General features: G+C 36.1%; 1 protein-coding gene across 8 annotated transcripts in view; it reads left to right on the forward strand.

Moving 5' to 3' along the window:
- CPEB2 (cytoplasmic polyadenylation element binding protein 2) overlaps window positions 1–25956 on the forward strand; it is a 50905-nt gene that overhangs the window by 23205 nt on the left and 1744 nt on the right. For 2 of the 8 annotated variants that reach the window (XM_079307429.1, XM_079307425.1), the window contains 7 exons: window positions 5839–5862; window positions 9299–9469; window positions 11056–11145; window positions 16667–16785; window positions 17069–17183; window positions 18987–19168; window positions 23738–25956. The exon at window positions 23738–25956 is cut by the window's right edge and continues 1744 nt beyond it. In XM_079307429.1, coding sequence (XP_079163555.1) covers window positions 5839–5862; window positions 9299–9469; window positions 11056–11145; window positions 16667–16785; window positions 17069–17183; window positions 18987–19168; window positions 23738–23965 — 929 coding nt within the window. In that variant the 3' untranslated portion in view covers window positions 23966–25956. Of the gene's footprint in view, window positions 1–137; window positions 3782–5838; window positions 5863–9298; window positions 9470–11055; window positions 11146–16666; window positions 16786–17068; window positions 17184–18986; window positions 19169–23737 lie in introns of those variants that run through there. The other 6 variants (XM_079307430.1, XM_079307426.1, XM_079307427.1 and 3 more) reach the window with 5 other exon arrangements.

A 25956-nucleotide genomic window follows, 5' to 3' on the forward strand; every position in this document is an offset into this window, starting at 1 on the left:
AACTAGACACTTTGTATTACAGTCATGTGAAATACGGTTTTATATTTCTTTGGGTTTTTGGAAGTGGCTTTTGTCAAGCACGTGTCTAACCGTGAAATATGCTGAAGTTAGAGTTCATGTTCATGTTCCTCTCCCAGTAGGTCAGACTTCATGAACATCTGCTACTCAGTGAAGGCATGAACTTTAGCCTTTGTTCAAGGCTAAAGAAGGAAGCACAGCTTGGTAATCCATCTAAGTCAATAATAAATCAGTGGTTTTGCACATAAATGTTTTCTGCACTGAGAAAAATTAGAGCTATAGTGCCACAGCTTCTCTAGGTTAGAAAACATGGAAGCTGTTGTACACAAAGTACACTTTTCTCATTCACTTGATGAGTCTCAAGTGTTAACAGTGAAGCTCTCTTAATAAAAAAATATAGCCAAAATACATTTATTGTAGTTTCAAATTATGTGGACATTTTTTTGTTGTTGTTGGGTTTTGATGGCTTTTAATTGCCTTATCCATTCTGCACACTCATTTACTCTAGTGCAAATGGATATAAAATGTAAAGAAGTATCTATTTTCCCTGTATAATACAGAGTAAATATTTAAAATTTTAAGGAAATTAAGATTTACCTTTATACCCAGTAATGGAAAATACTGCACAATGGCAATTTGAAGAGGTGGATCCTTTGCTATTGAATAGGTAACTTTAAGATAATGGAGTATCTTGAAAAGGAAAAATAGGTACTTAACTACTGAAATAAAATCTCTGTTTAGCCAACACTATCTTGGTTCCTGCACACTGAATATCAATGTGCTTGATGTCACAACATTTACATTTTACTTTCTGTATTTAACTGCAGCTTTAAGACCTGTTCTGCAAACTGGTTTGTTCAGGTGATTTATGTGCAATTGTCACTATCTGCTGCTGTACAAGGAAGTGGTAGATGGGGCGATATGAAGAGAAACTGAAATATTTCAGTGAGATGGGTGTAAAAAATTAATATTTTAATTAATTTAATTTTACTTCGAATGGTGCTCTTCCCTTTTTAGAGTTTTGCATGCTAAAAAAGCACATGAGAACTATTGTTGCTCTGTGGAATATCTAGGAAAGAAGGGATTTGTTGTTATCATGGACACTGTAGAAACACAGTGGTACCAGTCAATTCTATGACCTTACCACAAAGCTAGAATATACACTGAAGAATATCTTGCTTTTAACACTGATGTGGTTTCTCTTGTACTTTGAAAGGTAGCACTTAGTGTGACTGCTGTCCTCTTCAAAAGCTGCAGTATTATTTTCAGCCTTCAGTAAGTGAGATAAAAATAACAGTTTGAGTATCTAAAAGGTGCTGCAACACATGACTTTTAAAATCTTGCCCTTTAGAATTTAATTCAGAGCCTTGTGTAGACACCTGGTCTCTACCACATAGCTGAGTCTGATGTAGCTGTCAGTGCAGGCCAGGGCCATCAGGAACACTCTGCAGAGCCTCTTCAGGTTGGCATGTCTTAACTGCAGCTTCTTGCAGCTCAAGAACAGAAGTACTGGGAACAGCTTTAGGGAAGCTCCAGCTGCTCAGACTCTGCACACCCTTTCTTTCTTAGCAAGAATTGGGGGACTTCTCCAAATGTGCAGTAATGAAAATTGTGGATTGAACACCTCCTAATGAACTTGTAGATTTCAATTTCCTTCTCCTCTTAAGTGGGTTCAAGCTATCATTTCCCTCTATCCCTGTAACTGCTGCCTTGGAGGGAAAATTGGGAAAAGAAGAGTTGGTAACTCAAAAACTCATATTTGTCCCTTAATTTCTACAGTAAGTACTGTAGTAGCTATGAGGGAGAGCAGGAATACCAGACCTTCATGAAGGCAAATCACAAATATTTTTAAACATCCTCTGCCCATTTATGCATGCACTAATACTTAACACTGACCCTCTCTGGATTTTAGTTGGATTAATTTTAGTGAACTGGTATCTCTGGTTTCCAGAAAGGTTCTAACATGAGCCAGGGTGAAATTGTGCAGCCCTTTTAAGACTAAGCACTTCTAGATAAAACTTATTTTTTTTTAGGTAGTTTTTCCTCTTCTTAAATGATAGATCTTTTCCAACTAATTTAAAATGTACTTACTGAACTGTACCTAATATTAATATCAACGGTTTTCATTATTTAAATTTATGAAATGAACTAAAGGAAACTTGATTTATGTGTTTTAATAAATTATATGTAATTATGTTTCTGTGTCAGCTTAAGCTGTGAAAAAAGTAATGCATTTTTAATTACTGTTATCTCTCAAAAGTCAAAAAAAAAGATACTTTGGATGGGTATACCTGGCTGCATCTTTGTCAACTTAGAGAGAACATTTTTGGAGCAAGTAATAATGTAAGAGTCAAATTTATTGGAATGAAGGATATTCTTCGCCATTATGGGGTTCCCCCTGCCTTCTATAGCTTCAATGTGTAGAATTTTTTCAATGGCTATTGAAATATATTTTCCAATTTGATTAGTTTAACAAGGGCATATTAGACTTCTTAGAGATACTATAACTTGTTGTGCTTCTGAAGAAAGCTGTTTTACTTCAAACAGAATTTACTGAACTGTGTATACAGGAATTGCTAGATGAACTTCTGTCGTCTTTTAGGTGTGCCAAGCTTGAATGATCCTAATAATGTCTTTCAGCCCTAAAATCTATGAAGGTGTTATTGCTAAAGAAACCTAAATGCAATTTGGGCACCCAAATCTAATAGAATAAAATGGGAATTAGGCACCTACCTCCTTTAGTCTAGACTCTTGGGAAATTTTCTTTAACTATTTATGGATTTCTTTAAATTACAATTATTAATGAAAAAGGCTTCATCATATCTCTGTCAATATTTGATCTTTGTCAGGATATTAGTGACAAATACTTTTTTTTTTTTCCATAAGCTTCATAATTATCTTTGTAGGAAGTTTGCCTGGTAGTTTTTCCTGTACACAGCATAGTATTTTTAATTCAGCTCAGTCACTGAAGTCATTATACTTCAATATGTGTATATTTGATCTCTGGTTATGTATTTGAAATATGTATCTGAATAAAATGAAACCATACATTTGGTAGCTCTGTGGTAGTGTTGCTCACATAATGTACAGTTGTATTGTCTTGCTGTTAGATGGGGATGCACAACAAATGTATTTACTTCTGTCTTAAAATCTGTAAGCTGATTTACATTGCAGAAAGGGAGATTTTAATTTTTTCTGATGGGCATAAGCTGTATTAGTATGCAACTTCAGGGATATTAGAAGAAGAAGGTTTTAGCTAAAAGGGAGTATTTTTGTTGCATAAATATTTTTTTTTAATTTTGGAAGATTCCAGTGTTACTGGATTTCATTTTTATTGGGCATTGTTATACTTTTTGTATGTGTTGCCTAATTAGTATTTTCTAGAATAGTGTCTTTCATGCATTCTCACTCATTTGAAGTCTTTCCAGGTTACTGACTAATTAAAATATCCAGCTTTATAAACTGAAAGGCAAATTTCTGTGTAACTTATTTGGGCAAGTTAAGGGAAGCAGTTTAATCTCTCTTTTTTTATTGCTCTAAATCAATTATTTGCCTACAGTGTCTGGCCTTTTCCAAAAGAGCTGTCTTCCCTGCAATTATTTATCTATAAACATGTGCACTTATTATGTGTATGTTAAATGCACCTGTGTAATCTAGATGTATAGGTAAACCTGTAATTAACTATATTTATACAGCTGCCACACTCTGTAAGCATGTGTGCTCTGTAAGGTGTAAAACATTATATACATGTTATTTTAATAAATACAGAAATTCTGCATTTTTTCAGATGCAAAGTAGCACTAAATCCCTGCCCAGACTAGTTTGCAATCTAAATAAGCAAGACAGACAAAATTTAGGGAGGAAGGTTTGCCCTACAAGTAAACAATGTGACAACATCAGGTACAGTTTTTCTCCTGTTTTCCCTGATTTCATTGTTTTGCTGAAGCAAGAAACAGGTAACTTTGGTACATCATTGTAATTTCCATATATCTAAAATACTGTACCATCTATTGTTTTAACTGTATTGGGATTTTTTAACATTTTAGTAACTCTGTTTTTCCTTAAAATTTCTGTTGCCTTTTTTTGAATGCACAAAGAAGAACACTTCAGTTGTTCTGTAACAAAAATATTTTTCTGCATATCTACATGTCTTAACTATGAAATTGTAAGAACATAGCTGAGCTGGTTTGGTAGGATGAAAGGGAGAGAAGAAAAGCAAAGCAGTATCCTTACACTTGTGCCAAAAAATGAATATTAGTATGCATCACTTTACTATCCTTTGAGGGAGAACACAGCGCTGCAGACATAGCTGTGGATGGGCTGCACTTGAATTTTCCCTGCTTACTCTAGTTTTATTTGGATGGAATTTAAAAAAAAAAACAAACAACAGTATGTGGGGGTTAGGCGAGGGCTTAGTGACGCTACTGCTAATGCTATGTGGGAGTCACTTTGGCCAGGAGTCAGAGGAGATTTGCACATGCTGCAACACTGACACTGAGCTGTGAGTCTTCTGAGGGCCTGGCTTGGGGAGGAAACACATCTGAAGATCAGCATCTCCCCAGCACCTAGTGAGAGAGCTGATCACACAGAAGAATACACTGTTTTGTGGTTTCTATTTTGATGTTGAAAATCTAAATTAAAGTGTTTCCACTTGGTTAGATACCCAAGTCTCTTTCAGAAATTATTTTTCATTGTATTTTGTAATATGAGAAGGGAACAATGAATAACATTTATGAATCAATGGTCTTATGAGTCTATATGTATTTTAGTGGCCCAGAACAGCAGTGGCTTTTAGGACAATTGTATGTATAGATGCCTCATAAAATCAAAACAATAATTCTAAGACACAGCAGTCTGTTCCTAAATGTTGCTATGATTTTATGGTTAATAGTAACATCTATTTGGATACTTAACTCCACTGTGTAATGATTAAAGTAATTTTTCTCAGATACTGAGCCTGTTAAACAGGAACAGAAAATACTTTGTGGAAATGTAACTAAGAAATTGCACAAAGCTTAATAGTTTCTGTATTAGTAATCTGCCTATTTTTAGTTTTTTACCCTTCAGGCAGAAAAGCAATCAGTATGGTCTTCTAAACTACAAGCACGATCTCTTTAAGAATCTTGCAAAACTCAAAAGTTAGGAAAATCTTGGATTTACTTGCAGTCTGTGCGAAATTGTTGCTTTGCCTTTGTGCAGTGTTTTTGATACAATGCTGTTTCTTGTGACTTGTGCCCTGATTTCATTTACTAGTACAAGGCATCTTTTGTTTCAAACAAAACCTTGCGGTTAATTTTCTGCTAGGTCTTTTCATGAAAAAGGAAGGTCACGGCTTACAGCATTTGCATTGTCACTGCAAAGGACTGTACAAACTGTTCCATGTGGACCAGGATGTGTCTGTGATTCATTTAACACTTGCTACATGCTTTTTACAGTAGTATTTTCCTTTTTGCAATTTTAGTACCCTATGTGTGTTATTTAGGTACTTGTGTAAGATACAAATCACATTTTGAGGATGAATTGCAAAGTTCCCATAATTAATTCATCCATAATAACATGAAGTAAAGATCAAGTTTAAAGACATTGAAATATATGAAAGAATGTTCATTACAGCTGGTGCTAACATCAATTTAATAGTAAACTAGTATGGTATTTATGTGAGACTTTATTGCATTCTCATCTACTATTATCAGTACCAAGTACAGATGCAGATTTTTACTTACTGCTTACCCACATGGTTCTTTGTATCTTAAATATTTTCGTTTGTGGGCATGATACAGTTATTTGATATTTTACAATTTGTCCTTTGTTTGCATGCAGCGAGGAGTTATGGGCGAAGACGAGGTAATTCACTTCTGTTTGTTACAGTTCAATTAATTTTGATCTGTTACTGATCATTATGATTAATTAATCCAGATTATTGATTGTAATTGCTTATGTGCATGTTACCATAGTTTGGGGAAGATGGAGGGTGTGAGGGAAGGAGGAGTACAGTCTGGATTGTTACGATCATTGTTCTCTTAGAGTCTGAATTGCAAATCCTTTATTCAGTTAAATCTCAGTTCTAATCATGATTTAGTTCATGCTAATGGCTACTGCTTGCAGTCATTGCCCCCTTTAAAAGTGTGCAGTTTGCTAGTTGTCCTTCTAACTCATCTCCTTTTGCTTCTATAGAAGTGGCAGTGTACAGAGTAAAAGCTAAAAGCCTTTCATAAAATTAGCAAAAAATCTAGTAGACTGCTCTTAGAAGTAGTAAACAAATCTTCATAGTATAAATCAGTATGTGCTCACTAACCTTGAAAAAGCTGTACTGTTTTAACTGTGCCAGGATGTAACCTGAAATTGTTACAAAGACCATGTAAACCATGCATGGACTACCAAGATCTTTGGTAGCTTCTGGTATTCACCACATACACATCAGTTCATGTGTCTGTCTTGGCCTCTGCATTGGTTCATAACCTAGTGCTTGGTAGCCATAATCTAGAGAGGGTTGATGTTTTAGATTATGACCAGTGGATGTAAGAGTACAATAATTTTTACAATTCCTGCCAGATTCTGCTTATTTTTTACTGTCATAAAACAAAAAAAGTAGGCGTTTAGAAGGGCTTAACCTTTTTATTCGTAGTCATCAGAGAAATGTGAAAGCCTATTGAAACGGAAAAGTGAATTACCTTTTTGCTTTCTTTATCTGAGAGACATTTAGAAGTGAAGAGGATGGAGAGGAAATTAATAGGAGTCACACTGACCATATTACTCTGAAAATGTTTATCCATTGCCCTTCATGTCACCTTAGCTCTCAGAGGAACTGCAGTGCTTTTGACAAACTTTTACCCACATTAAACGGAGTTCTCTGGTATCATTTCAGAACATGTTCTGCTGGTTTTATTTGTAAAGAAAATTCTCATTGTTCTTCGATTTTAACATGGGTCTATGCGTAAAAATAAATTATTCTGAGGGTTATTCTATGACTGTTTTTCGCGTTATATAATTGCCTACTTTGTAAGTTTCATTGTCTAAGAAGCACTTCTTATAAATCAAGCTAAATTGCAGTAATTTTAGATCTAAGATATTGAGAAACTCTCCAATATTAGTGGAATGTCTTAAAATTTCCACTTTGCAGTTTTCTGCAGGTTTTTGCAATATGAGTCTTATTTTTTCCATTATGCACTTTTTCCTGTCACTGTCATTATAGTAACAGCTCCATCTTCTCCATCATTCACTTTAGAAATTCATTGCATCCAACTTTCTTGGTTGCGCAACCAAATCTTACCACTTCTTCATCTTGAAGATTTGATCATTCTTACTTCTCTTCATAACTAAAATTCATATCTGTATTTCACAGCTTCTACAATCTTACAGATTTGGTCTTGCTTCTTTTATACCTAGTTGATATTCAAGAGGAATCTGCTTGCCTGCTTCATCCACTTATGTTAGCTTTGTGTCTATTGCTTGCTCATATTCTGTCCCATTGAGCACCAACTACATGCTTCCACTTTCTAAGGCAACTCTGCTGATCTGTTGTAGACCTGTTGAATGTGTCCTTACAAGACCAAGCATCTCTTGCTCCCCACAAACATGCTTATTACCAATGCTAATGGAAACGAGGAGCCTACTACAGCTTTCTGCATTTGCTGTACTCCTCTCCATCTTTGCCTGCTGCAGATATGCCACCATAAAAATGATACAGTTAACAGTCTCTGCTACTTGGTACAATCCTACAGTCCTGCTTTTAATTTTGTGCTCCTTGTGCTACTTTGATATTTGGTTGTTGTGTATTGTCCTGTGCTTTCATTCTTTTTTTTTTTTTGTTGAGATACATCAGTGTCAATAAGCATCAACATAACATAGATTACTGGTCATAATATTTGCTGTCTGTTTTCCACTCTTGTCTTTTAACCACCTGATTCTTAGGTGGTCTTCTGGAAGTGAAGGGCTTTCCTATTGCTCTCACCCCCAGCTGGTCAGCACTTGATCTGCTGGTGTCCCTGCCAGGCTTTACTGGTAATGTTGTCCTGAGTGAGGAGAATTGCTCACAGCCACGGTACTGTGGACTCGGCTGTCAGGGACCTACTGGTCCTGCCTATGGATTTTCAGTGGGTAAATCTGGAAGCAGTTGGCTATTTAAGACAAAAAACTAGCTTGCTTCCCAAAAGTGTGCTAGGTTGGTTTTTGGTCTGGCTTTCTTGCTTCATTTAAGAAAGCAGTTGAATTAATTAATAATTATTTTTTAAATGAGTGACAAACAGGAAAAATGGCATTTCAGAAGAAATGGTGATGTGGACTATCTGTTTTGTTTCACAGATCCTTTATTTCGATATTTTCACTATTAGAAGACTGACTTCTGAATTTGAAACTGTCATTAATCTTAAGTGTGGCTGACTGAAGCAATAAAAGGTTGAATATGCCAAGATAAATATCCTGTCCTTCTGAATTTTTTTTGTTTGGAGTTCTATAAAATTTTTAAATATTAAATATGGAAGAAATGCGTGGGACAGAATTACTGTATTTTCACTTCCCTCTGCCCTCTAAGTGTCTGTTAGGGTCAGATTGCATTTGCAAAGCCATCCTGTGAACTTCTCAGATTTTACATTGCTTTTCAGGGTATAAGTAAACTCACTGCAGATTTACTGCATGTTAGGAATCACCACAAGGCTTCCCTCCAAAACTGTGGTAAATTGAGAGTGAGAAGGATAAATCCGTATTGTGACTCATTTTTCAAGTGTTGCATTTTGCACATTTACTAAAATTCTTTTTTACTTTCTTGGAATTGGAATATCTTCTTATGTTAGCTGCATCCGATACATTTAGAAATACGTTTCAAACTTCCTGTGATCATGATGTTTGTGTTTCACTGTTCAAATGAAATTTAAGGGCTTTAGACACACTGTCATTGAGGTGGAGGAAGTTATCATTTTAACTTGAAGCTAAACCAAAGGCAGACTAACAAAACTCACTTAAGCAATCTGTAATGTTTTCTTTTCATAAATATGACCCTTTAATTAAAACAAAATTACCACTTCTCTACTGGTTGCAGCAGAGCAACTACTATATGATGCAATATGAAGTATTACACTTCATCTTGCATTCTTGAAATTCCATTCTGCAGTTTAGTGCATTTTTACATTCTCCTAATTTTTCTTTAAACTAATGTCAACTTTTCTAATGTCTCAGTATTTGCATTTTGACTCTCCAGACTGCTATTCCCCCATTCCCTAACATTACATAACCACATACTGCCACAAAATGGTTTTAATGTACGTTATCATCTTTTCTTTTTAAGGCCGTTCTTCCCTCTTCCCAATAGATGATGGCTTGCTGGACGATGGTCACAGTGATCAGGTTGGAGTCCTGAATTCCCCCACCTGCTATTCAGCTCATCAGAACGGAGAGCGGATCGAGCGTTTTTCTCGGAAAGTGTTCGTTGGAGGTCTTCCACCGGATATTGATGAAGGTGAGCTGCCTGGACACCAAGCAGGCTAAGTTTGGAGGGAGAGACAAAAAACGTCATGAAAAGCCTGACTTGAGTAGTGAAAATAACCCCCTCAGTAAAATGATGTGCAAAAGGCTGCAGCTATATGTTCTTTATGTAATTGATGGGTGTGTTGAGCTTAGTATCATCTCTCTTGGTTTTGGGATGGTGCAGTTGTTTCTGATTCTGCACTTGCAGGTGAGAGTTGCATGTAACGCCTGGAGTGCGTGCTGCTGTTTGTCTTGCTTATTTCAAATTCATCTTAGCCCTCCTCTATCTGTGCCTGCTTTATTCTGTATTCCTAGGAAATTTTCATTTGTAAATCAATTTCATATTCTATTTTAGTATTACCTGAAGATTTCAGCAGTGATACAGAAAGGTTAGTGTTATTCCTGTTGAGAAATAGAGAAATTTAGGCAGAGCAAGGTCAAGTGGCAGAGCACTCTTGATGTATTGAACAGAGACTGTACTACAGAAACTCAGATTGTTAAGCAGTTGAAATTGCTTTGAACACCAGTGGTGATTTGAAGTAATTGTGCTGTTTAATATGAGGTTTCTCCTGTGCAGATAAATGTAAATTGCATGTTAACTTGCTAATGTAAATAGAAGTCCCTTTAGGAGGTTCATGGTAATCCTAGAATATCGTGCAAACCAAATAAGCTGACTGCACTTAATTAACTTTTAAACATGGAAAGACCAGATTTTGGTTCCATTTTCATTGAGATGCTCTGCTGTAATCTACTAAGGGATTTATTTTTTTATACACTTCAGCACAGTGGCCTATAATACAAATGCCAAAAGAAACCACATGGAAGTATCTTTTATTTCTCTCCTCCCTGTTTATATGATGATGGCAGGGTAAGACTGAAAGAAATTGAGCATACTTTTGTTTGAGTTGCTGCTTTTTTACTGTTTAGAGTGTTTTTATCCCATGGCCAAGCTTTTTCAGTCATAGACATATAGGTGTGGCTGGGATAGGAAGAATTCACAAAGTCATACGAGGGGCATAGTAGATCTTGCAACAAGTGTATTCATGATTGTTGGAAGCATCTCTAAATAGACAGTTTCAAATTTCTGTTTCTGATACATGCATAGTGTCTGCTATAGAGCAGATATCCTTTATATATTTCCTATATATAAGAAACCACTAGCATGTTAATTGTGGTGTTACTTGGTGTGTAAATATTTACAAAGCTTTGAACTGTGCATTGCTAAACTTAAAATTGATTTGATTCTATTCAAACCAGATTCTGATTTGAATTTAGGAAATAGCACACAAATTTTCACGAATGGCTTTAGTTGTCCATGTGCTGAAACACTGCTATTTTTAAGAAATAAAAAACAAATGTAAGATTAAAATCACCAGAAATACATTGTGTAAATATTGACACTTTGGAAGATACAGCTGTTTAAACTTTTTGTATAGGAAACTTGTAAATATTGTTCTGGGGTTTTTTTTTGCTGTGAAATGTCAACCTTTGCTAGAAACAAAGGCTTTTTGCTTGATAGTATTTTTTTCATTAAGTTATGTAATTTGTTTGAATTACAACTATTGTACATGTTTTTAGATGAAATTACTGCCAGCTTCAGACGGTTTGGGCCCTTGGTAGTAGACTGGCCTCACAAAGCAGAGAGCAAGTCCTATTTTCCACCAAAAGGTAAGAGATTTAGAAGGTTTTGACCTGTCAGTGAGTGCTAATCTTGCTCTGGGAAACAGTCTTATCTTTTCCAAGGGGTATAATGTGGAGTCCCTGTAAACAGTTCTATCTATTACTTCAGTGCAGGTCAAGGTATGGTTTCTTTACATACTGAGTCTAAAATTTGTTGTTTTGTTACTGGGCTTGATTAGGTCAACACTGTAGTTGCATGCATCATTGATCATAAGTTTTGTATTTGCATTCCTGTCTAGTTTCCAAACTGAAATTTGGTCAAATTTTTTTAAACAACATATTAGATAAATATTTTCCTAGGAAGTTAAAGGCAGGATGCAGAGGGATGCACTGCTTATCTGATCAAGGTAATAACATTTTTCTGTGCATCTTTTACTTTTAGGATGTGAACTTCCTGTTGAAGCTCTGATCTTTTTTGATAAATGATTAAATACTGATTTTTTTGAAAAAACTGTTTCTAGTGTTGCTGTTAGACTAAATTTTTTTCTATTACTTACAAAGTGTTGGAAGAACCACTGTGTAGATTAAGTAGTTAAATAACGTAGGATATCTCTGTACCTGTACAGTATGTAATGTTACATATAAAATAAAGGCAGAATTGTGATCCAGACATGAAAGCAACGCAGAGATTATTGATTTTGTAGAGAATGCAGTAATTCATTCCTTCTGTGCAAGTGACAAATATAGGCTTAGTTCTTTTGTAAACTGATTATTTATTTATCTGTGCATCTATGCTGGGGAAAAGACAGGATGGTTATCCCCAATGGGCCCTGTAAAGAGTGGGAAATGGAATTGAAGCATTTGAACAGCATTTATGAATGCTACATGGAAATTCTAAGACAAACAAAGAGACTGACTTTTTTTGATTGTCAGCCCAGCACACAAAGCTACTGTCAAGCTAAATTGGATTATCTTAAAGACTGCATCTCTCTTCATAAATTACTAAGAGAAATTCCCAAGGAACTCTTTGAAGAAGATGCATCTTAGAGTCTGTGATGAATATATAGAAGACAGAAGATGTAATATATTCATACCTGAAAGGAATGGATTCTTGCATTGGTTTCCAAGGAGATAGTCCTATCTCAGCATCTGAGCATCTTAAGGATGTATTTCCAGACTTTCTTATTTGATAAAGCTTTTTGATATAGTTGGGTTGTTTATAATTACTGCAGTAAGAAAAAAAAAGCTATGTAGTAAGCAGAACTTCTTAAAGGCAGAGAATACAAAAAGAACTTCAGTGTGTTGATCTTAGATTTGCAATCTAAGTGCTAAGTTGATTTACTATAATTAATTGATCCTTACTTGAAAAATAAAAGCATTTACTGTTCTTCTGTCTTAACACTTCAGCCTAATTTTCAGTTTGCTGCATTACTCAGTATTTTTTGTATGTAACCTAATACATTTAGAATACAGTGTAGATTTCTCTTTGTAAATACTCTGGAAATATACAAGTTCTGAGTGTTACTTTGCATATCTCTCTTTTGTTCAATGCAGTACATATGATCCATGATTTTTTTGTAGAAGAATTTCACTTAAAATTGTCTTTCATTAGTATTACTTGTGTGGACAGACAAGAAACATGTATACATATATCAATAAGATGTCTGAAATGGCTATGGATAGGCAAAATAAACCTTTGAGATCAACCAGTAATTACCATTTGAGAAATATATACTATATAAGTTCAGGGAATTAATGTTTTTATTATTTTCAATTTCCATTTTCTAAATTGTCACTCTGCATGAAATAAATTCAGTATCTATATTTTTCTTTGTTCAGTTTCATTAGAGATTTGCCATATTATTGCTTTCCAAAGACCTCTTAGAATTAGGCCGTTCTGGACTGATCATGTAAGCCTTCTCTGTGGTGAAGAGATGCAGCCTGTTGGTTTGGGTTTTTTTTACTGTTCAGTTTTCCAGGCTGTGCTTCCTTCCAAGCTCTCTCCTTACAGAAGGTCCTGAGGGAAGGCCAAGTTCATAATAAGTGTTTCCTTGCTGAAAAATTCAGAAAGTGTCTTGATCCATCAAGGCTGGCTGCCTCCTGAGAAACACCAACTGCTTGTTCTTAATTAATTACATTTTGTGTTGGTTTGCCACAAAATTAGATTGAAACATAACAAGAATTTTTACAACTTTACACTGATCTTACAAGGAAGCTCTGTTCTGAAAAAAAACCTCTGTTGAGCTCAAAGTACAAAGTCTGTAACAGTGATCTGCCAACTGCAATGTAGAATTCCTTCCTTTTTGACTTGCCACTGTTTATCATAACTCATGTTATTACGTAGTTGGCAAATACACTTATTTATGAAACAATGCACATGTCCAAAGTAACTTTCCAGGTTAAGGACTCCTCCTTAGATAACGAAGTTCTCCAAGAAATGGTGCCATGAGTATGTGGAAATTCAAAAAATACCTTCCAAAATAGTTGTTTGTGTTCTCTGTATTATTTATAGTCTGTTTCAGAGGATAATCTGATTTAAACAGGACAGTGTCCCCATCCTTTTCTAACTGGTTATTTCTGCTGCCTTGTATCACAAGAGTTGTGCAGTAGCTTTTCTCTTCAAGGTTCCCAGTTGCTAACTCAGAGCTGACTAGCTGAAAAATTCAAGTTGGAAATGTTCTAGTTTCAGAAGCAAAACCCCAGGTCCATGCAAGTTCTGTTGAACTTGTTCCCAGCTAATTTGATCACACTGAATAGGATCAAACTCAGGATTCAAGCAAGTAACTGTGTCTTCATGTGTGATTAGTGTCTAAGCTTCCTTTAATCAATGTGAATCTGGCCAGTGCAGCCAGTGAAGTATAGAGGGCAATTCTGGTCACTGTAACATAAGCACATTGAGTTTGATTCATTTACACAGATTGAGGGATATCTAAGAGACTAGATACATGGGTCTCACAAATATAGTCCAGCACCATATTTTTTCATTTCACATGTGTTTTAGAGTTTATTGTCCCTCAAATATTACTAAATAAAAAACTGAGAGATGGCTTCTGTAGATCCATTGTCTGTATTAACCTGCAGCATGTACTGATTCTTTCTGATTTAAGTTAAGGTGCAGCATTCTCTGGACAAAAATTGCACTATACTGAGGCCATTTAGTGTCCACTGTGGAGAGTCTGTCAGAACAGTGAAGGAGCCAGCTCCAACACAAAATACCTCTGCAGTCACTGGCATGTCACTATGTGGGCAGTGCTGTGCTGGCTTGTACTGATTTTCTTGACTCCTTCTCTAAACCATCAGTGACTGGAATTAACTGGAGGTTGATAGAACTTAAAGCTGCTCTCTGATTTCTACACAGAATATGCATAACAAGAAGCATCTTTTTTCCCTCTGGTAACCTTCCCTATTACTGTGAAATAAAGACTTTTTTCCTTGCTAAGAAAATCATGTTAGCATCAATCTAGTCTAGAATGCTTTGCTTTCAATTTGTCCTTTATATAATGAATACCAACAAACTAAAAACTTTAATTTGGTAGTACTCTACAACCATCTGGGCTTTTCAAACTTACCTGATGAGTTTTCTGTTCCAGTGCTAAAAAATCTATCTCTTAAGTGAGCATTGTAAATCATTGAAGGTCTAGAGCTGTGGAACAAAACTACAGAGAGACCAGTTTGATGGTACAAGCTATACCCTAACTTTGTCTTCAGAGGGAGGAAGTACATCTGGCTTTTCTATTGCTTTCCTTTCCATGTCAGGAGTGGTAGTATGAAGTGACCCTGAGATTAGCTCAGTTGTTTAGAGCATGGTGCTAATTGCAATCCAAGTTGTGGATTCAATTCCTATATGGGCCATTCTCTTGAGATGGACTCAGTGGTCTTTGTGTGTCCCATCCAACTCAGAATATTCTGTGAAATCTATAATAGTCCTTATCACTCATTGAGTTTTTGTTCTTTAATTTTCTATCTTTTTGCAAGTTGCTGCAGACATTGAAATGGTAGATTATATGGGGGCACTCACCAGCCTTCTGTGTCTGGAGCTATATGGCAGTACCTTTGAGCTGCTTTAGGAGAAGAACTGATGAAAAATTAGTATCTGGAGAACCTTTGTATGTCTGATTCTTTAGACAGTATCATGTGCAATTAACCCTCCCGTTAATTAATCAAGTTTTTTCACTCCCATCATTCTTGTACTGAGCTCTCCATTCAAACTGGAATGTGTGTGCCTGGCTTCTGACCTAGTAAGGACAGTTACCTGGAGCTTATCTCCCATGCCAATTGGCATTCATGCACTGAGTTTTGCATGGGTAATATGTGTATTTTCAATTCTATGATAAATAGTGAAATATATCCCCATTAAAACAGATTTTGAATCTATATTATTACTGGTTAAGCTTAAGTTAAACAGGTCATCATTAGAAAATTACAGTTCAGCAGTGAAGAATAGACTTTACAAGAAAATACTTCAGCCCAAGTCCAAAGATTCCCTATGACATGCTTGTTATGAAACCAAGTAAGATTTACATTAAAATATAGAATACATAAAATCCTGTCATGTGTCCCTTCTATGTAGCTGTGATGCACTGTGGTATGAGGGGTAAGAAATAAGGTACAACCTATTAGAAAGACCAGTATAGACCTTACAGCTTTTTCTTAAAATCCTGTTCTTGTTCCCACATATCTAAAATCAGTTGTGCATTTGTTTCTTAAATCTTACAGTGTTAATGCACTGATTCTTTAATGGTCTTCAAGATGCACCCTACCACCTTTACCTTGATGACCTACAGTGTCTGTTTGCAATAAGAAGTGGCTAGTGGTTAATTAGCTTCTCTCAGAAATATAAAGTATCCAAAAGACCTTGGTAGTGCCTCCATGTTCCCTTTTCCCAAGCCCACTCTCAAGAAGCTGCTTCAGCATGCACTTCTCCATCAAAGTCATAAGATACAACTTTGTGTGAAAGTTGTAAACCTGGTAGTAATCTCAGAAAGAAATGTGAGTTATGGTCCCTTTAAAGTTTGTTTTAGTATACAACCCAAATTATGTTATTGGGTTATTTGTAAAGTAACAAGTTTAGTGTCATCTCCTACTGTAACTGTGAAAGCAAAGTGTCAGGTTCTTTGCTTGCCTGACAGTTTGGTTTTATGTAGCATTAAATACGCATTTTTATTTTTTTTAATAATGTTTGAAAGGTTTGCTGGGTCACTTACGTAATAAAATACTTTGGTCTAATCTCCAGAACAGAGATTAGTCCTTTGTGCCAAGTCGGATTTTCATTGTATAATGTCCATTGCAGCCAACGAATGGTGTTTAGCCCAGACTTACAGTGCATGATACAGCAGACATGTTTGCTTTTATTTGGTTATTACTCTCTTCTGACAACTATTGTGCAGATGGAAATTCTGTTAATTATGGTAATATAGTACATATATAGTTCTTACATAAAGAAGATGACCAATATGAAATAATTGGTTTGACTTTCTTTTACTTCTGTATGGAAAAATAAGTAGCAAAAATGCTTCTGTAAAATAAAGATAGGAGAAAATATATGAATTGGTTTGGGTTTTTTTCCCAGGTTATGCATTCCTCCTGTTCCAAGAAGAGAGTTCTGTTCAGGCCCTGATTGATGCCTGCATTGAAGAAGATGGAAAGCTGTATCTGTGTGTTTCCAGCCCCACTATCAAGGACAAGCCAGTAAGTACACAGTCAATGGCCTGCAGGCTATGGCTGCCATCTGTCTAAAGCAGCACTGGAAATTATGGAGATGAAAAGATCAAAAGTAAACTACTGTTGGCAGAGCTCAACATCTGGAGCACTTGGATTATTTTAAAACTGTAGTATTTTGAATTAGTGGGATTAAAACAAAGCACCTAGACATGCTATGGTAATGAGGTTATGACTGACAATTTATATAGGCTGATGAAAGTATTGTAGTGAAACTTAAAGTAGGATACTGTTCACTTTCCCAATTTAATAGGTTCAGATCCGTCCCTGGAATCTAAGTGACAGTGACTTTGTGATGGATGGTTCGCAGCCACTTGATCCTCGGAAAACAATTTTTGTTGGAGGAGTCCCTAGACCGTTAAGAGCTGGTGAGTAGATTCTGTGGCAGTTTTTCAAAGTAAGAAATTATTAGAAATAGTTTTTATCACGCATAATTTTTTGTAGTTATGTATGGATAGATTTAGGTGTATATAAATTGAACAGGCTTGGTAGTTTTAAGCACAGTACAATGTTCATGTATTCTTAAATTTCTCTATTGTCTGGTTTTGGCCATAAATTACAGTTCATCATTGAGATTTACTGGAAAGTGTTACCTGTCTATAGTTGTGGCATCAGCTATGTCACAAGAGGCATAAAACAAAGAGTTTGGTTTTAAAATAATGCTATGGGAACATCTCTGCCCTGCTCCATGGCTGTGGAATGGTATTTGTACCTATTTGTCATTGTACATTAGCTACTCTTCTGCTGCTGTCAGGTTACACACACAAACACCAGGTGATAGAGTACTTGAGCAAGTAGGCATAGAGGACAAAGAATCAAATTCAGAGAGCTAGCACAATGTTTGTGGTACAACATGATATGAGATTGCAGGACTCTTTCTAGACTCTTGCCAGAGGCGTGAAGGAAAAAATAAATGTTTCTCTAGCTGTGGAGTGGTTGATGTACAGCTGGGACAGTCTGCTTTTTCAGATTGGCTGCAGTAGCTTTTTACAATGTTCTAGTGACTTTCTAGTAAGTAGGTTGCAGTGAATGCTGGAAGTGGAGGCATACCATACAGTGGTTCAAATCCCCATCATTATTACAATGACTTCTGGATTTCATTAGTCTTACATTAGTAATGAATTCTATTCTTAGAGAAAGATGAGCTTTTCAATGAAACATGTAAGAAAACTGAGAAGCAGTAGTGCAAATTTGGGGTACAAAGGATCTTGAATTTTTCTATCTTGGACCTGCAATGCTCAAGCTTTTTTTGATATTTTACTTTTAAGACTCTACTTTTGACTGTAACATAAGTTCTGTAAATGAGGATAAACACAGTATGTTCCAACCACAGATTAATTTTGCTTTAAATTCAGTCCAGTGCTCCATATTACTGTGCTGAATGTATGTGATAAATTTAATGGGTGCATTCTTACGCGCAGCTCGCAAATGCCCTGTATATGTGAAAATGAAACTTTTATGGCATTGTGAAATAAGAATAATGACTTCAAAAAAGCAGTAAAACTTAAGGAGACTCTTCAAACAGTTACTGAACATCAAGGACTGCTGAACCTCTATATCCTAATACAGAGGATACTAAACCAGTGTTTTCCACTCCAGTAATTTGCAACTGAATTCAGTATAATCTGGCAGTGAGAGGATTGACAAGGTACTTGATCTGTAAAATTTAAAATTTTTGTTTCTCTGAACTTCTGTATCTATGGTAAGTATAGCACTGTAGTGGCAATCAAGTTCTGTATGGCTGATGTAAAGATGCTAACTACATCTTTAAATTCAAGTAGAATATAGAGCATTAGGATAGCCAGAGAACATGTACTAAGGAATTTGTGGCATGAGGATCTATTTTATACAGCTTACATTCCAGTGCCTGCCCAAAAACTCTTTTGCTATAATCCTCTGAAAAAAAACTGCCCTGGAATTCCAGTTCCAGGTTACCAAGAATGTACAATTCCATTGTTCCTTGGATATATGTACCCACAATGTGAAAGATCTGTCTGCTGAATAATTAATAGCTTATTTAATATTATTTATTTAATATTTTTATTCTTGTTATTAGTGTTCCATTGGCTCTTGCAAAATTAAAATTTACCTTTCTGATATTTTCAGACATGAGTGTGCTAAATTTGTAGTGTAAGAATAGTTTGAATAAATGCTGTTTTGTTTCTTACTAGTGGAATTGGCTATGATCATGGACCGTCTCTATGGGGGAGTTTGTTACGCAGGAATTGACACTGACCCTGAGCTGAAATACCCAAAAGGTGCTGGACGTGTTGCTTTTTCCAATCAGCAGAGTTACATTGCTGCCATCAGTGCTCGGTTTGTTCAACTTCAGCATGGCGATATTGACAAGCGAGTAAGTTACACAGGAATTAAAAAGGAGTTTTGCTCTGTAAAGGAACTTCTCAGAGTGTGGTAGGATTGCATGTGATTTGCTCTCAAGTCAGCTTCTGCATTTTTTTAGCATTCATGTAACTCCACTGCTTTCAGAAGTATGCCTGAATGCCCCCAAACGAACAACATGTTTCCACAGAGCAGCAGTTTGTTCCTTTGACATATGTTGGACCATATGTTCTTCCCATTCTGGAGTTCCTGGTTTTGTTGTATATGGGCGAAGGGCTTGAAAATCTCTTTCTTTCCCATGTTCTAATGAAACCAAATACTGTGATAATTTCACTGTCATTCATAAGAAACTCTAGTATTCATTGGCTTCAGATTAGCTTGATACTTACAACTGCCCTTAATTTCAGCCATTATTTTCAGTGCTCAGAAAGTTGTTCAGGCTCAACCTAAAATACAAAAGGTCTTATTTTTTCTGATTGAAAGTCTTCTTAATACTTACCAATGCATATTTCTATTTTCTACATATGCTTATTCCTAGGAAAAGTAAAACTAACTTATATAAAGATAAGTCTAGTGAACTTTGTGACTCCTAATTAGAAGTATAAGAATAGCAAAGAAAACTGGCAACTAAATTATGTCAGTTTTAAGGGTCAGTAGTTTTGATGTCAAGAGCTGCAAAGATAGTCTGGCATTAATAAGTGTTTTTTTAAAAAAAAAAAAAACCAAACAGCTAAGGTCTTATGGGAAGAAGGGTTGAGTAAGGAAAGTAGTTCAAGGTCCAGTCTCCTCTACAGATCAAAGACACAGGGAAAAGAAAGTAGTACAGTTAACACAAGTGTGCTCTAGGGAGACAGCATGTGCTTCTCTCCTTTCAAATAGGCAGAGTAATTCAGCTTTATGTGTGTCTCAAGTACCACTTGCCTTATGAGCTGAAATCCCCAAGCATGGTCCTTCCCAGAGGGTGAGTGGGTGTGGATGTGGGTAGTCATCTAGGCTTCAATATGATGGCTGTGGTTTGGTCATGGGATTGCTATCCTTGTAACTTGCAGCTGTCGTTGACTTACAGCTGATTTTTGGATACTTATATAACAGAAATATGGCCTCGACACTGGGATTGGGTGAGGGGAAATCATCTTGCATTTAAATATTTGGACAAAATGGGAGCAAGGACCTGAATCTAGAATTTCCTCTATAAAGAAATGCTAAGTGGGTCATTTAGCTTCAGAATTGGGTATTAAGTTTCTTTCAGGAACTGTCTAAAGGGCATTTTTCTGTGAAGTCACCTGACTTGAAAACTGAGACATGGACAGTTGAGTCCAATCCAAATCATGTCTCTCTCAAAAGTGGGTGTCATGGACTTGTACCTTGTAAGCCATGGGGAACTTTTATCTTGGCTTTCCTCTTCCCATGGGAGCCTGTCCTTTGCAGTAGACAGGTGTATGGTGGAATGGCAGTGCCATCTTGTAAGAGAAGGCATGATCCTGACTTTGAAGGCTGCAGTTGCACATTCATACCTTGTTTTGCTGTTCTGTGGGTTTTCTGTGGTAGGTCACCAGAGATCTTAAGGGCTCTTTGGGTGCCAGGCAAGCATCTGAAATGGTAGTGCCAACTGTTTGCAGAGAAAAGGATGTAGTTTGTTAATGGGTGATGGAACACTGCAATTCTTAAGGTGGGATGGACTGCAGGCCTCTTGGAGCTTGGGGGAAAAGAAAAACCAACACAAAATCTACCCCAAATTCTGGATCTGAGAAGCACAGTATTTGACTTACCTCCTTATAAATTTAATTTATAAAAACAGTATGCAATGATTTTTTCAATCACAAATTACCAAAGGAAAAAAAGCAACCAAAAAAACAACCCCACGAACAAATGCCAAAACAATCCAAACAACCCCCACCAAGCATAGTTAGTATCTGGAGATGGCTGTTTATGGGCTGGAGAGGCTGAAGGGGAAAGGTAGGAAGATCTAGTTATTTTTCTCTTTAAATATTTGAATTCTAAAGGTTTCTTTTTTGGTGTAATTTATGTTCTTTCTTTAGTTTTTCTAGCAGCTGAAAAATTAATTCCTTTGCTCAAATGTTCTCCTAAATTTGAAATTCCCATATTTTATTACTGTCCTCATTTTTTCTTATTTTAAAAAACGTGTGCTACTCCGGAAGTGTGTCACTGGCAAAATAGAGCAGTTCCAAATCTTAACTGTTCTAATAGACTTGTCTTTAAATCCCATGATGGGCAGGGTTTATGAATTTCTTTGTTTATCTGAGAAAGAGGTTAATCTATGTTTCTTAAATCATCCTCTTCAATTAAACTATAATGTCAATCCTTATTTATATAATTACATATATTTATTATCAACCAGTTATTTGCATTGCTGAGGAGTCATTGAGAAGAGCATCATTTTAGGGAACATCCTGAATCTTAGCTGAAAGTATGAAAAAGGCTATTTTCAGAAATAGTTTTTTACCTCCGTGGAGTTTTTACACTAATGCCTTTCAGGCTCTGAAAACATTCTGAAATCAGTATTACTGCTGATTTATACATGAGCAAGCAGTGAGTATAAATCTGTAAACCACGAGTTGTGTAAATGAGGAAGATAGTCCTACTTTGGGTACTGCCTTCACCTGAGGTGTTTGTGTATGTTGGCCAGGAAGGTGATACAGTCTGTATCTCACTGAATGCCTCGAGGCAGAGCCTGTTCTGCCCTTTACCTCAGCATTGCCTTTCCATACCAGTTATATCCAGTTTTTGTAGGTCTGCTGTCCTTTCACATTCTTTTCATAACCAGTTTTGTCTGTGTAGAAGTCTTTTTCAATTCCTAAATTTTGCAGTTCACCTGTTTATTCTTCTGAACTTCTGTTCAAAGTATTTATAGCATTTTTTTGCACATACCTTTTTCTACCTTAATTGGAAATCTTAGTGCCAGAGTCACTTGACAAACATTGTCTGTGATTTTAACTTCTTCCTTAACTAAGTTCTCTGTAGCTCCTCTCCACTTCTTTTGATGTGTAGATATATTTAGTTTCTCTAGCAGATGTTTTTCTTCAGCAAAGTACTCCTCACCCTGTTTTATCATGTATCAAAGCTCAGCTACAAACATTTCTTTGGAGTTTCAACTCCAAACAATTTATTAGAATAGTGTTAACTTTCATATGCCGACAGTCTGCACCCACATCATGTAATATTTCATTCCCCAAAGTGTTTCTCTAATTTTTGAAATCATTTTCATACCTTGGTGCATTAGTGCACTGAAGCTTGAAATAAATGCTGCTTCATGCTTTCAGTAATTCTGAGCCACAAACACAGTTGCTACATAAGGTACCTGTTTATTGGAAAGTTTGAGTGTAATTGGTGATAAGGCAGGTCATTGTAGTAAAATAAGAAGTAGAGCTCGTACTGAATATAGATTACTGAGAGAAGCATACTCTGACATTTCTAGTATGGCCTCTATTTCTGAAGCAAGAACATGAAGCCTGTTCAGCTGTAAAACTTCAGGGCGGGGAGATGGACGTGTAAATTCTTTCCTCTGAAGGAGATACATTGAAAAACAGTATTTTAAAGTTCTTAATATTGCAAACATATTCTGTCTGAATATAGAGTATACAGTCAATATCTATATGTAGCAATTTTCTGAAGTATTAGTATCTAAAAAAAATATCTCATGCAGCAGTGAGGAAAATGTGGAGTACAACAATACATTCCTTAATGACTGCGTCAACTCGTTTTGTGTTTTGTTATGAAGTGCTTCTTCCTGTCTGATTGCAGTCTGCAGCAGTACAGTTATGCAAAGACATAATGCATATTTACCACTGGACTCCTGCCACTTTTCCATTCTCGCAGTCAGATGAGTTTGGGAGAAAGAAGCTGTGTGAGACAGGTGTTTGTAGCTGTCTGTGGACTTGCAAAATGGTCTTTAAAAAATATTTTCAGAATTGTATTGAATACAAATTCCTGTACAACTCAAAGCCACAGAAAGAGAAAATAATACATTGCTAAAACTGGTAGGGCCAAATTTGACCATATTTTAAAAATAGGGAGTGAATTTATGGTGAACAACTCTGCTAAAAGATCTGCATTCCAGCTTGCAAGAAAGTATTTTTAATTTGCACACAAATGTAGTGCATGCAGAAACACTTACACTTTAAAAAATCTGTGTGAAAGGGTAGTCTCATATATTCAGGGGTTTTCTGCTAAACCATGTGGAATTAATTGTTATGTTGACATCCATTAGGAGACCTTCTGAGTGGTTTGGTTTTCTTTTACCCATGCATCCATGATACAGTTTGCAAAAGAACACTCTTCCAAGATAAATGAGGGGAGGTTTCTGATGTAGCTGTTATTTATTACTATCACAGTGTACTTCTAAAGATCTACCTTGAAGTGTTCTGTAGTATGGATGGGTCTGTAGGGTGGTAAGTGATAACAAAAAATAACAGATCAGTTACAGAAAGGCATTAATACTCCTGATTGCAGATTTCAGTTGTTTTTTGAGGTTCTTTTTTAAACCAGAAAAAAGTGAATGCCTCCATAGAACTTCAAGTAGCAGCAGTTATTAACAGGAATTGTTTCTGTTTCACTCCAACAGGTGGAGGTAAAGCCATACGTGCTGGATGACCAGATGTGTGACGAGTGCCAGGGTGCGCGGTGCGGTGGGAAGTTTGCTCCTTTCTTTTGTGCCAATGTCACTTGCCTGCAGTATTACTGTGAGTTTTGTTGGGCAAATATCCACTCTCGTGCAGGACGTGAATTCCATAAGCCATTGGTAAAGGAGGGGGCTGACCGCCCACGTCAGATCCACTTCCGCTGGAATTAACCATGCTGAACCAGCATCTGCATAAGGAGAGAAGGGTGCATGTGGCTTACTGTGTTTGAAGATACTGACATGCAGAAGAAATAAGTGCATTCTTCTGCTTTTCACCCCAGCTATCAATACATGCATCTTTATCAGCAGCCAAAACACTACAAGCCTCTTGTTTTTCACCAAAACCCTACATCTCAGGCTTACTAATTTTTGTGATATTTTCATGTTAAAATAAAATGTTTTTTTGTATTTTCTCCAAGTTATTTTTATATGTAAAGTTAAAACTAGATATGAGAATGTTTTTGCGTAGGGGCACACAGTCTGCTGCTATATTTAGTGGGTGAAGCGTGCACTTATTTCTAAACATGGGTTTTTAACTTCAAGATCTGCCCCAGTAATTTACCAAAGGTAGCAAAATAGTGAAGATGGAATATGTCTGCTACAAAAGCTTATTTTTATTGTTGTTGCTATTTTCAGTGTATACATAAACTAAAAATTAGGGTTGATTTTTTGCTCTCCATTTTGACTTGCAAGAAATAATACCTCAAGATAATCTGATTTATTAGCTATTTTTAAACATTTTTAATCACAAGCTGTATTAGCTTTGCTGCTATATAGGTGTTATGTGTAATGCCACCTATTAATACGGGATTGAAACGTTTAAGACACACTGCATTACAGATTAAATGCAGGCAGCACAATATGGCCTAAACTGCCATAGTTTTAGAATGTGAAAAAATTGCATGTTTACTTACCTGTATACACCATATGCATGCACTAGAACTATTAATTAACAAGAGGTGAGTTATTGCAAATGTTCAAAAAAGGCTCTCTTGAAACTAGGTAGCATGAGCAAATTTACAAAATTTCTTACAAAAAACAAACTTGCATGCATTATTGTGACTGAAGTAAAAAAATGTCCTACATGTGTACAATATGCAAATTAGTTTTAGACTAGAAAGTGCAGCCATTTTGTGACCTGGTCAGTAGTGGAATTCAATTTTATGCAGACTGGATGTAATATTGTAATCCCTGTGCAATTTTGTGATGTGTGCTTCTACTTAATGTGGCGTGATGTAGTATAGATACAAGTTTGAGTAAAAAGCTAGCATTTAAAAAGTTCTTTTAAGCCCCCTTGATTGTTCATGGTTAAGATTTCCTCTACAAACCAAAGATGGCCAGCACACTGCTAACCAGTCACCAAATGTGAAACCCATGACAAATGCATACAAAAATAGACATATATGAGAATGCGTAATGCTTTAGAAATTAAATCCTAAGTCAAAATGGAGAAGGTGTAATATACAGACGGCTAGTTGCATAACAAACTAAATTTTACCTTTAAGACAACAGTGAAATTTGGCTTAAAAAAGCCTTGCTTACATGTTTGACCTGTGTGCATTGTGGTCTTCTGACAAACCGGGGTCACTGTTGCATGAGAAGAAGCTACTTGACAGTCAAGGATAGTCCTTTTATTTTAATGAAGGAGTTCTACTAACGACATTGCTTGCAGATTTTGGAAAACAAATGTAGTTAGGACAGAGGCAATACTTAACTGAACACTAAAAAAAAAAAAAATTCTTAGCAGTGCTTTTGTCTGTCTCAGAGCATTTATAATGCAACTAGCCCCTACTTTTTAATGGAACGGTTATTCTGCAGCCTAAGCAAACACTCAGCAGTAAATGCTGTAATGCAGAACTAAGAGCCTGATGCTAGAGTTGAAATTACAAGGGTGTTGTTCTTTGCAATCCCTTGGGACAATCCTTCATGTAAGCAAAGTGTTGATCTTATGTTGGTTGTCTACAGTGTGCTTTTTTGTACTGTACAATATGTGGTTCATGTCTAACTGCTGTTTTATTGTGGCTGTGGTTCAAGTTTTTAATGTTTAAAGTTGATGCTGTTTTAAGAAGAGCTTTTTACTAATTTATTTGTCAATGTTCCCTACTTGTTACCTAACCATGATCCTCCAGATTTTTTGGAGTATTCTTTTTTAACCTTAACCC

This window comes from Erithacus rubecula (assembly GCF_903797595.1).
Source record: "Erithacus rubecula genome assembly, chromosome: 5".
NCBI lineage: Eukaryota > Metazoa > Chordata > Aves > Passeriformes > Muscicapidae > Erithacus > Erithacus rubecula.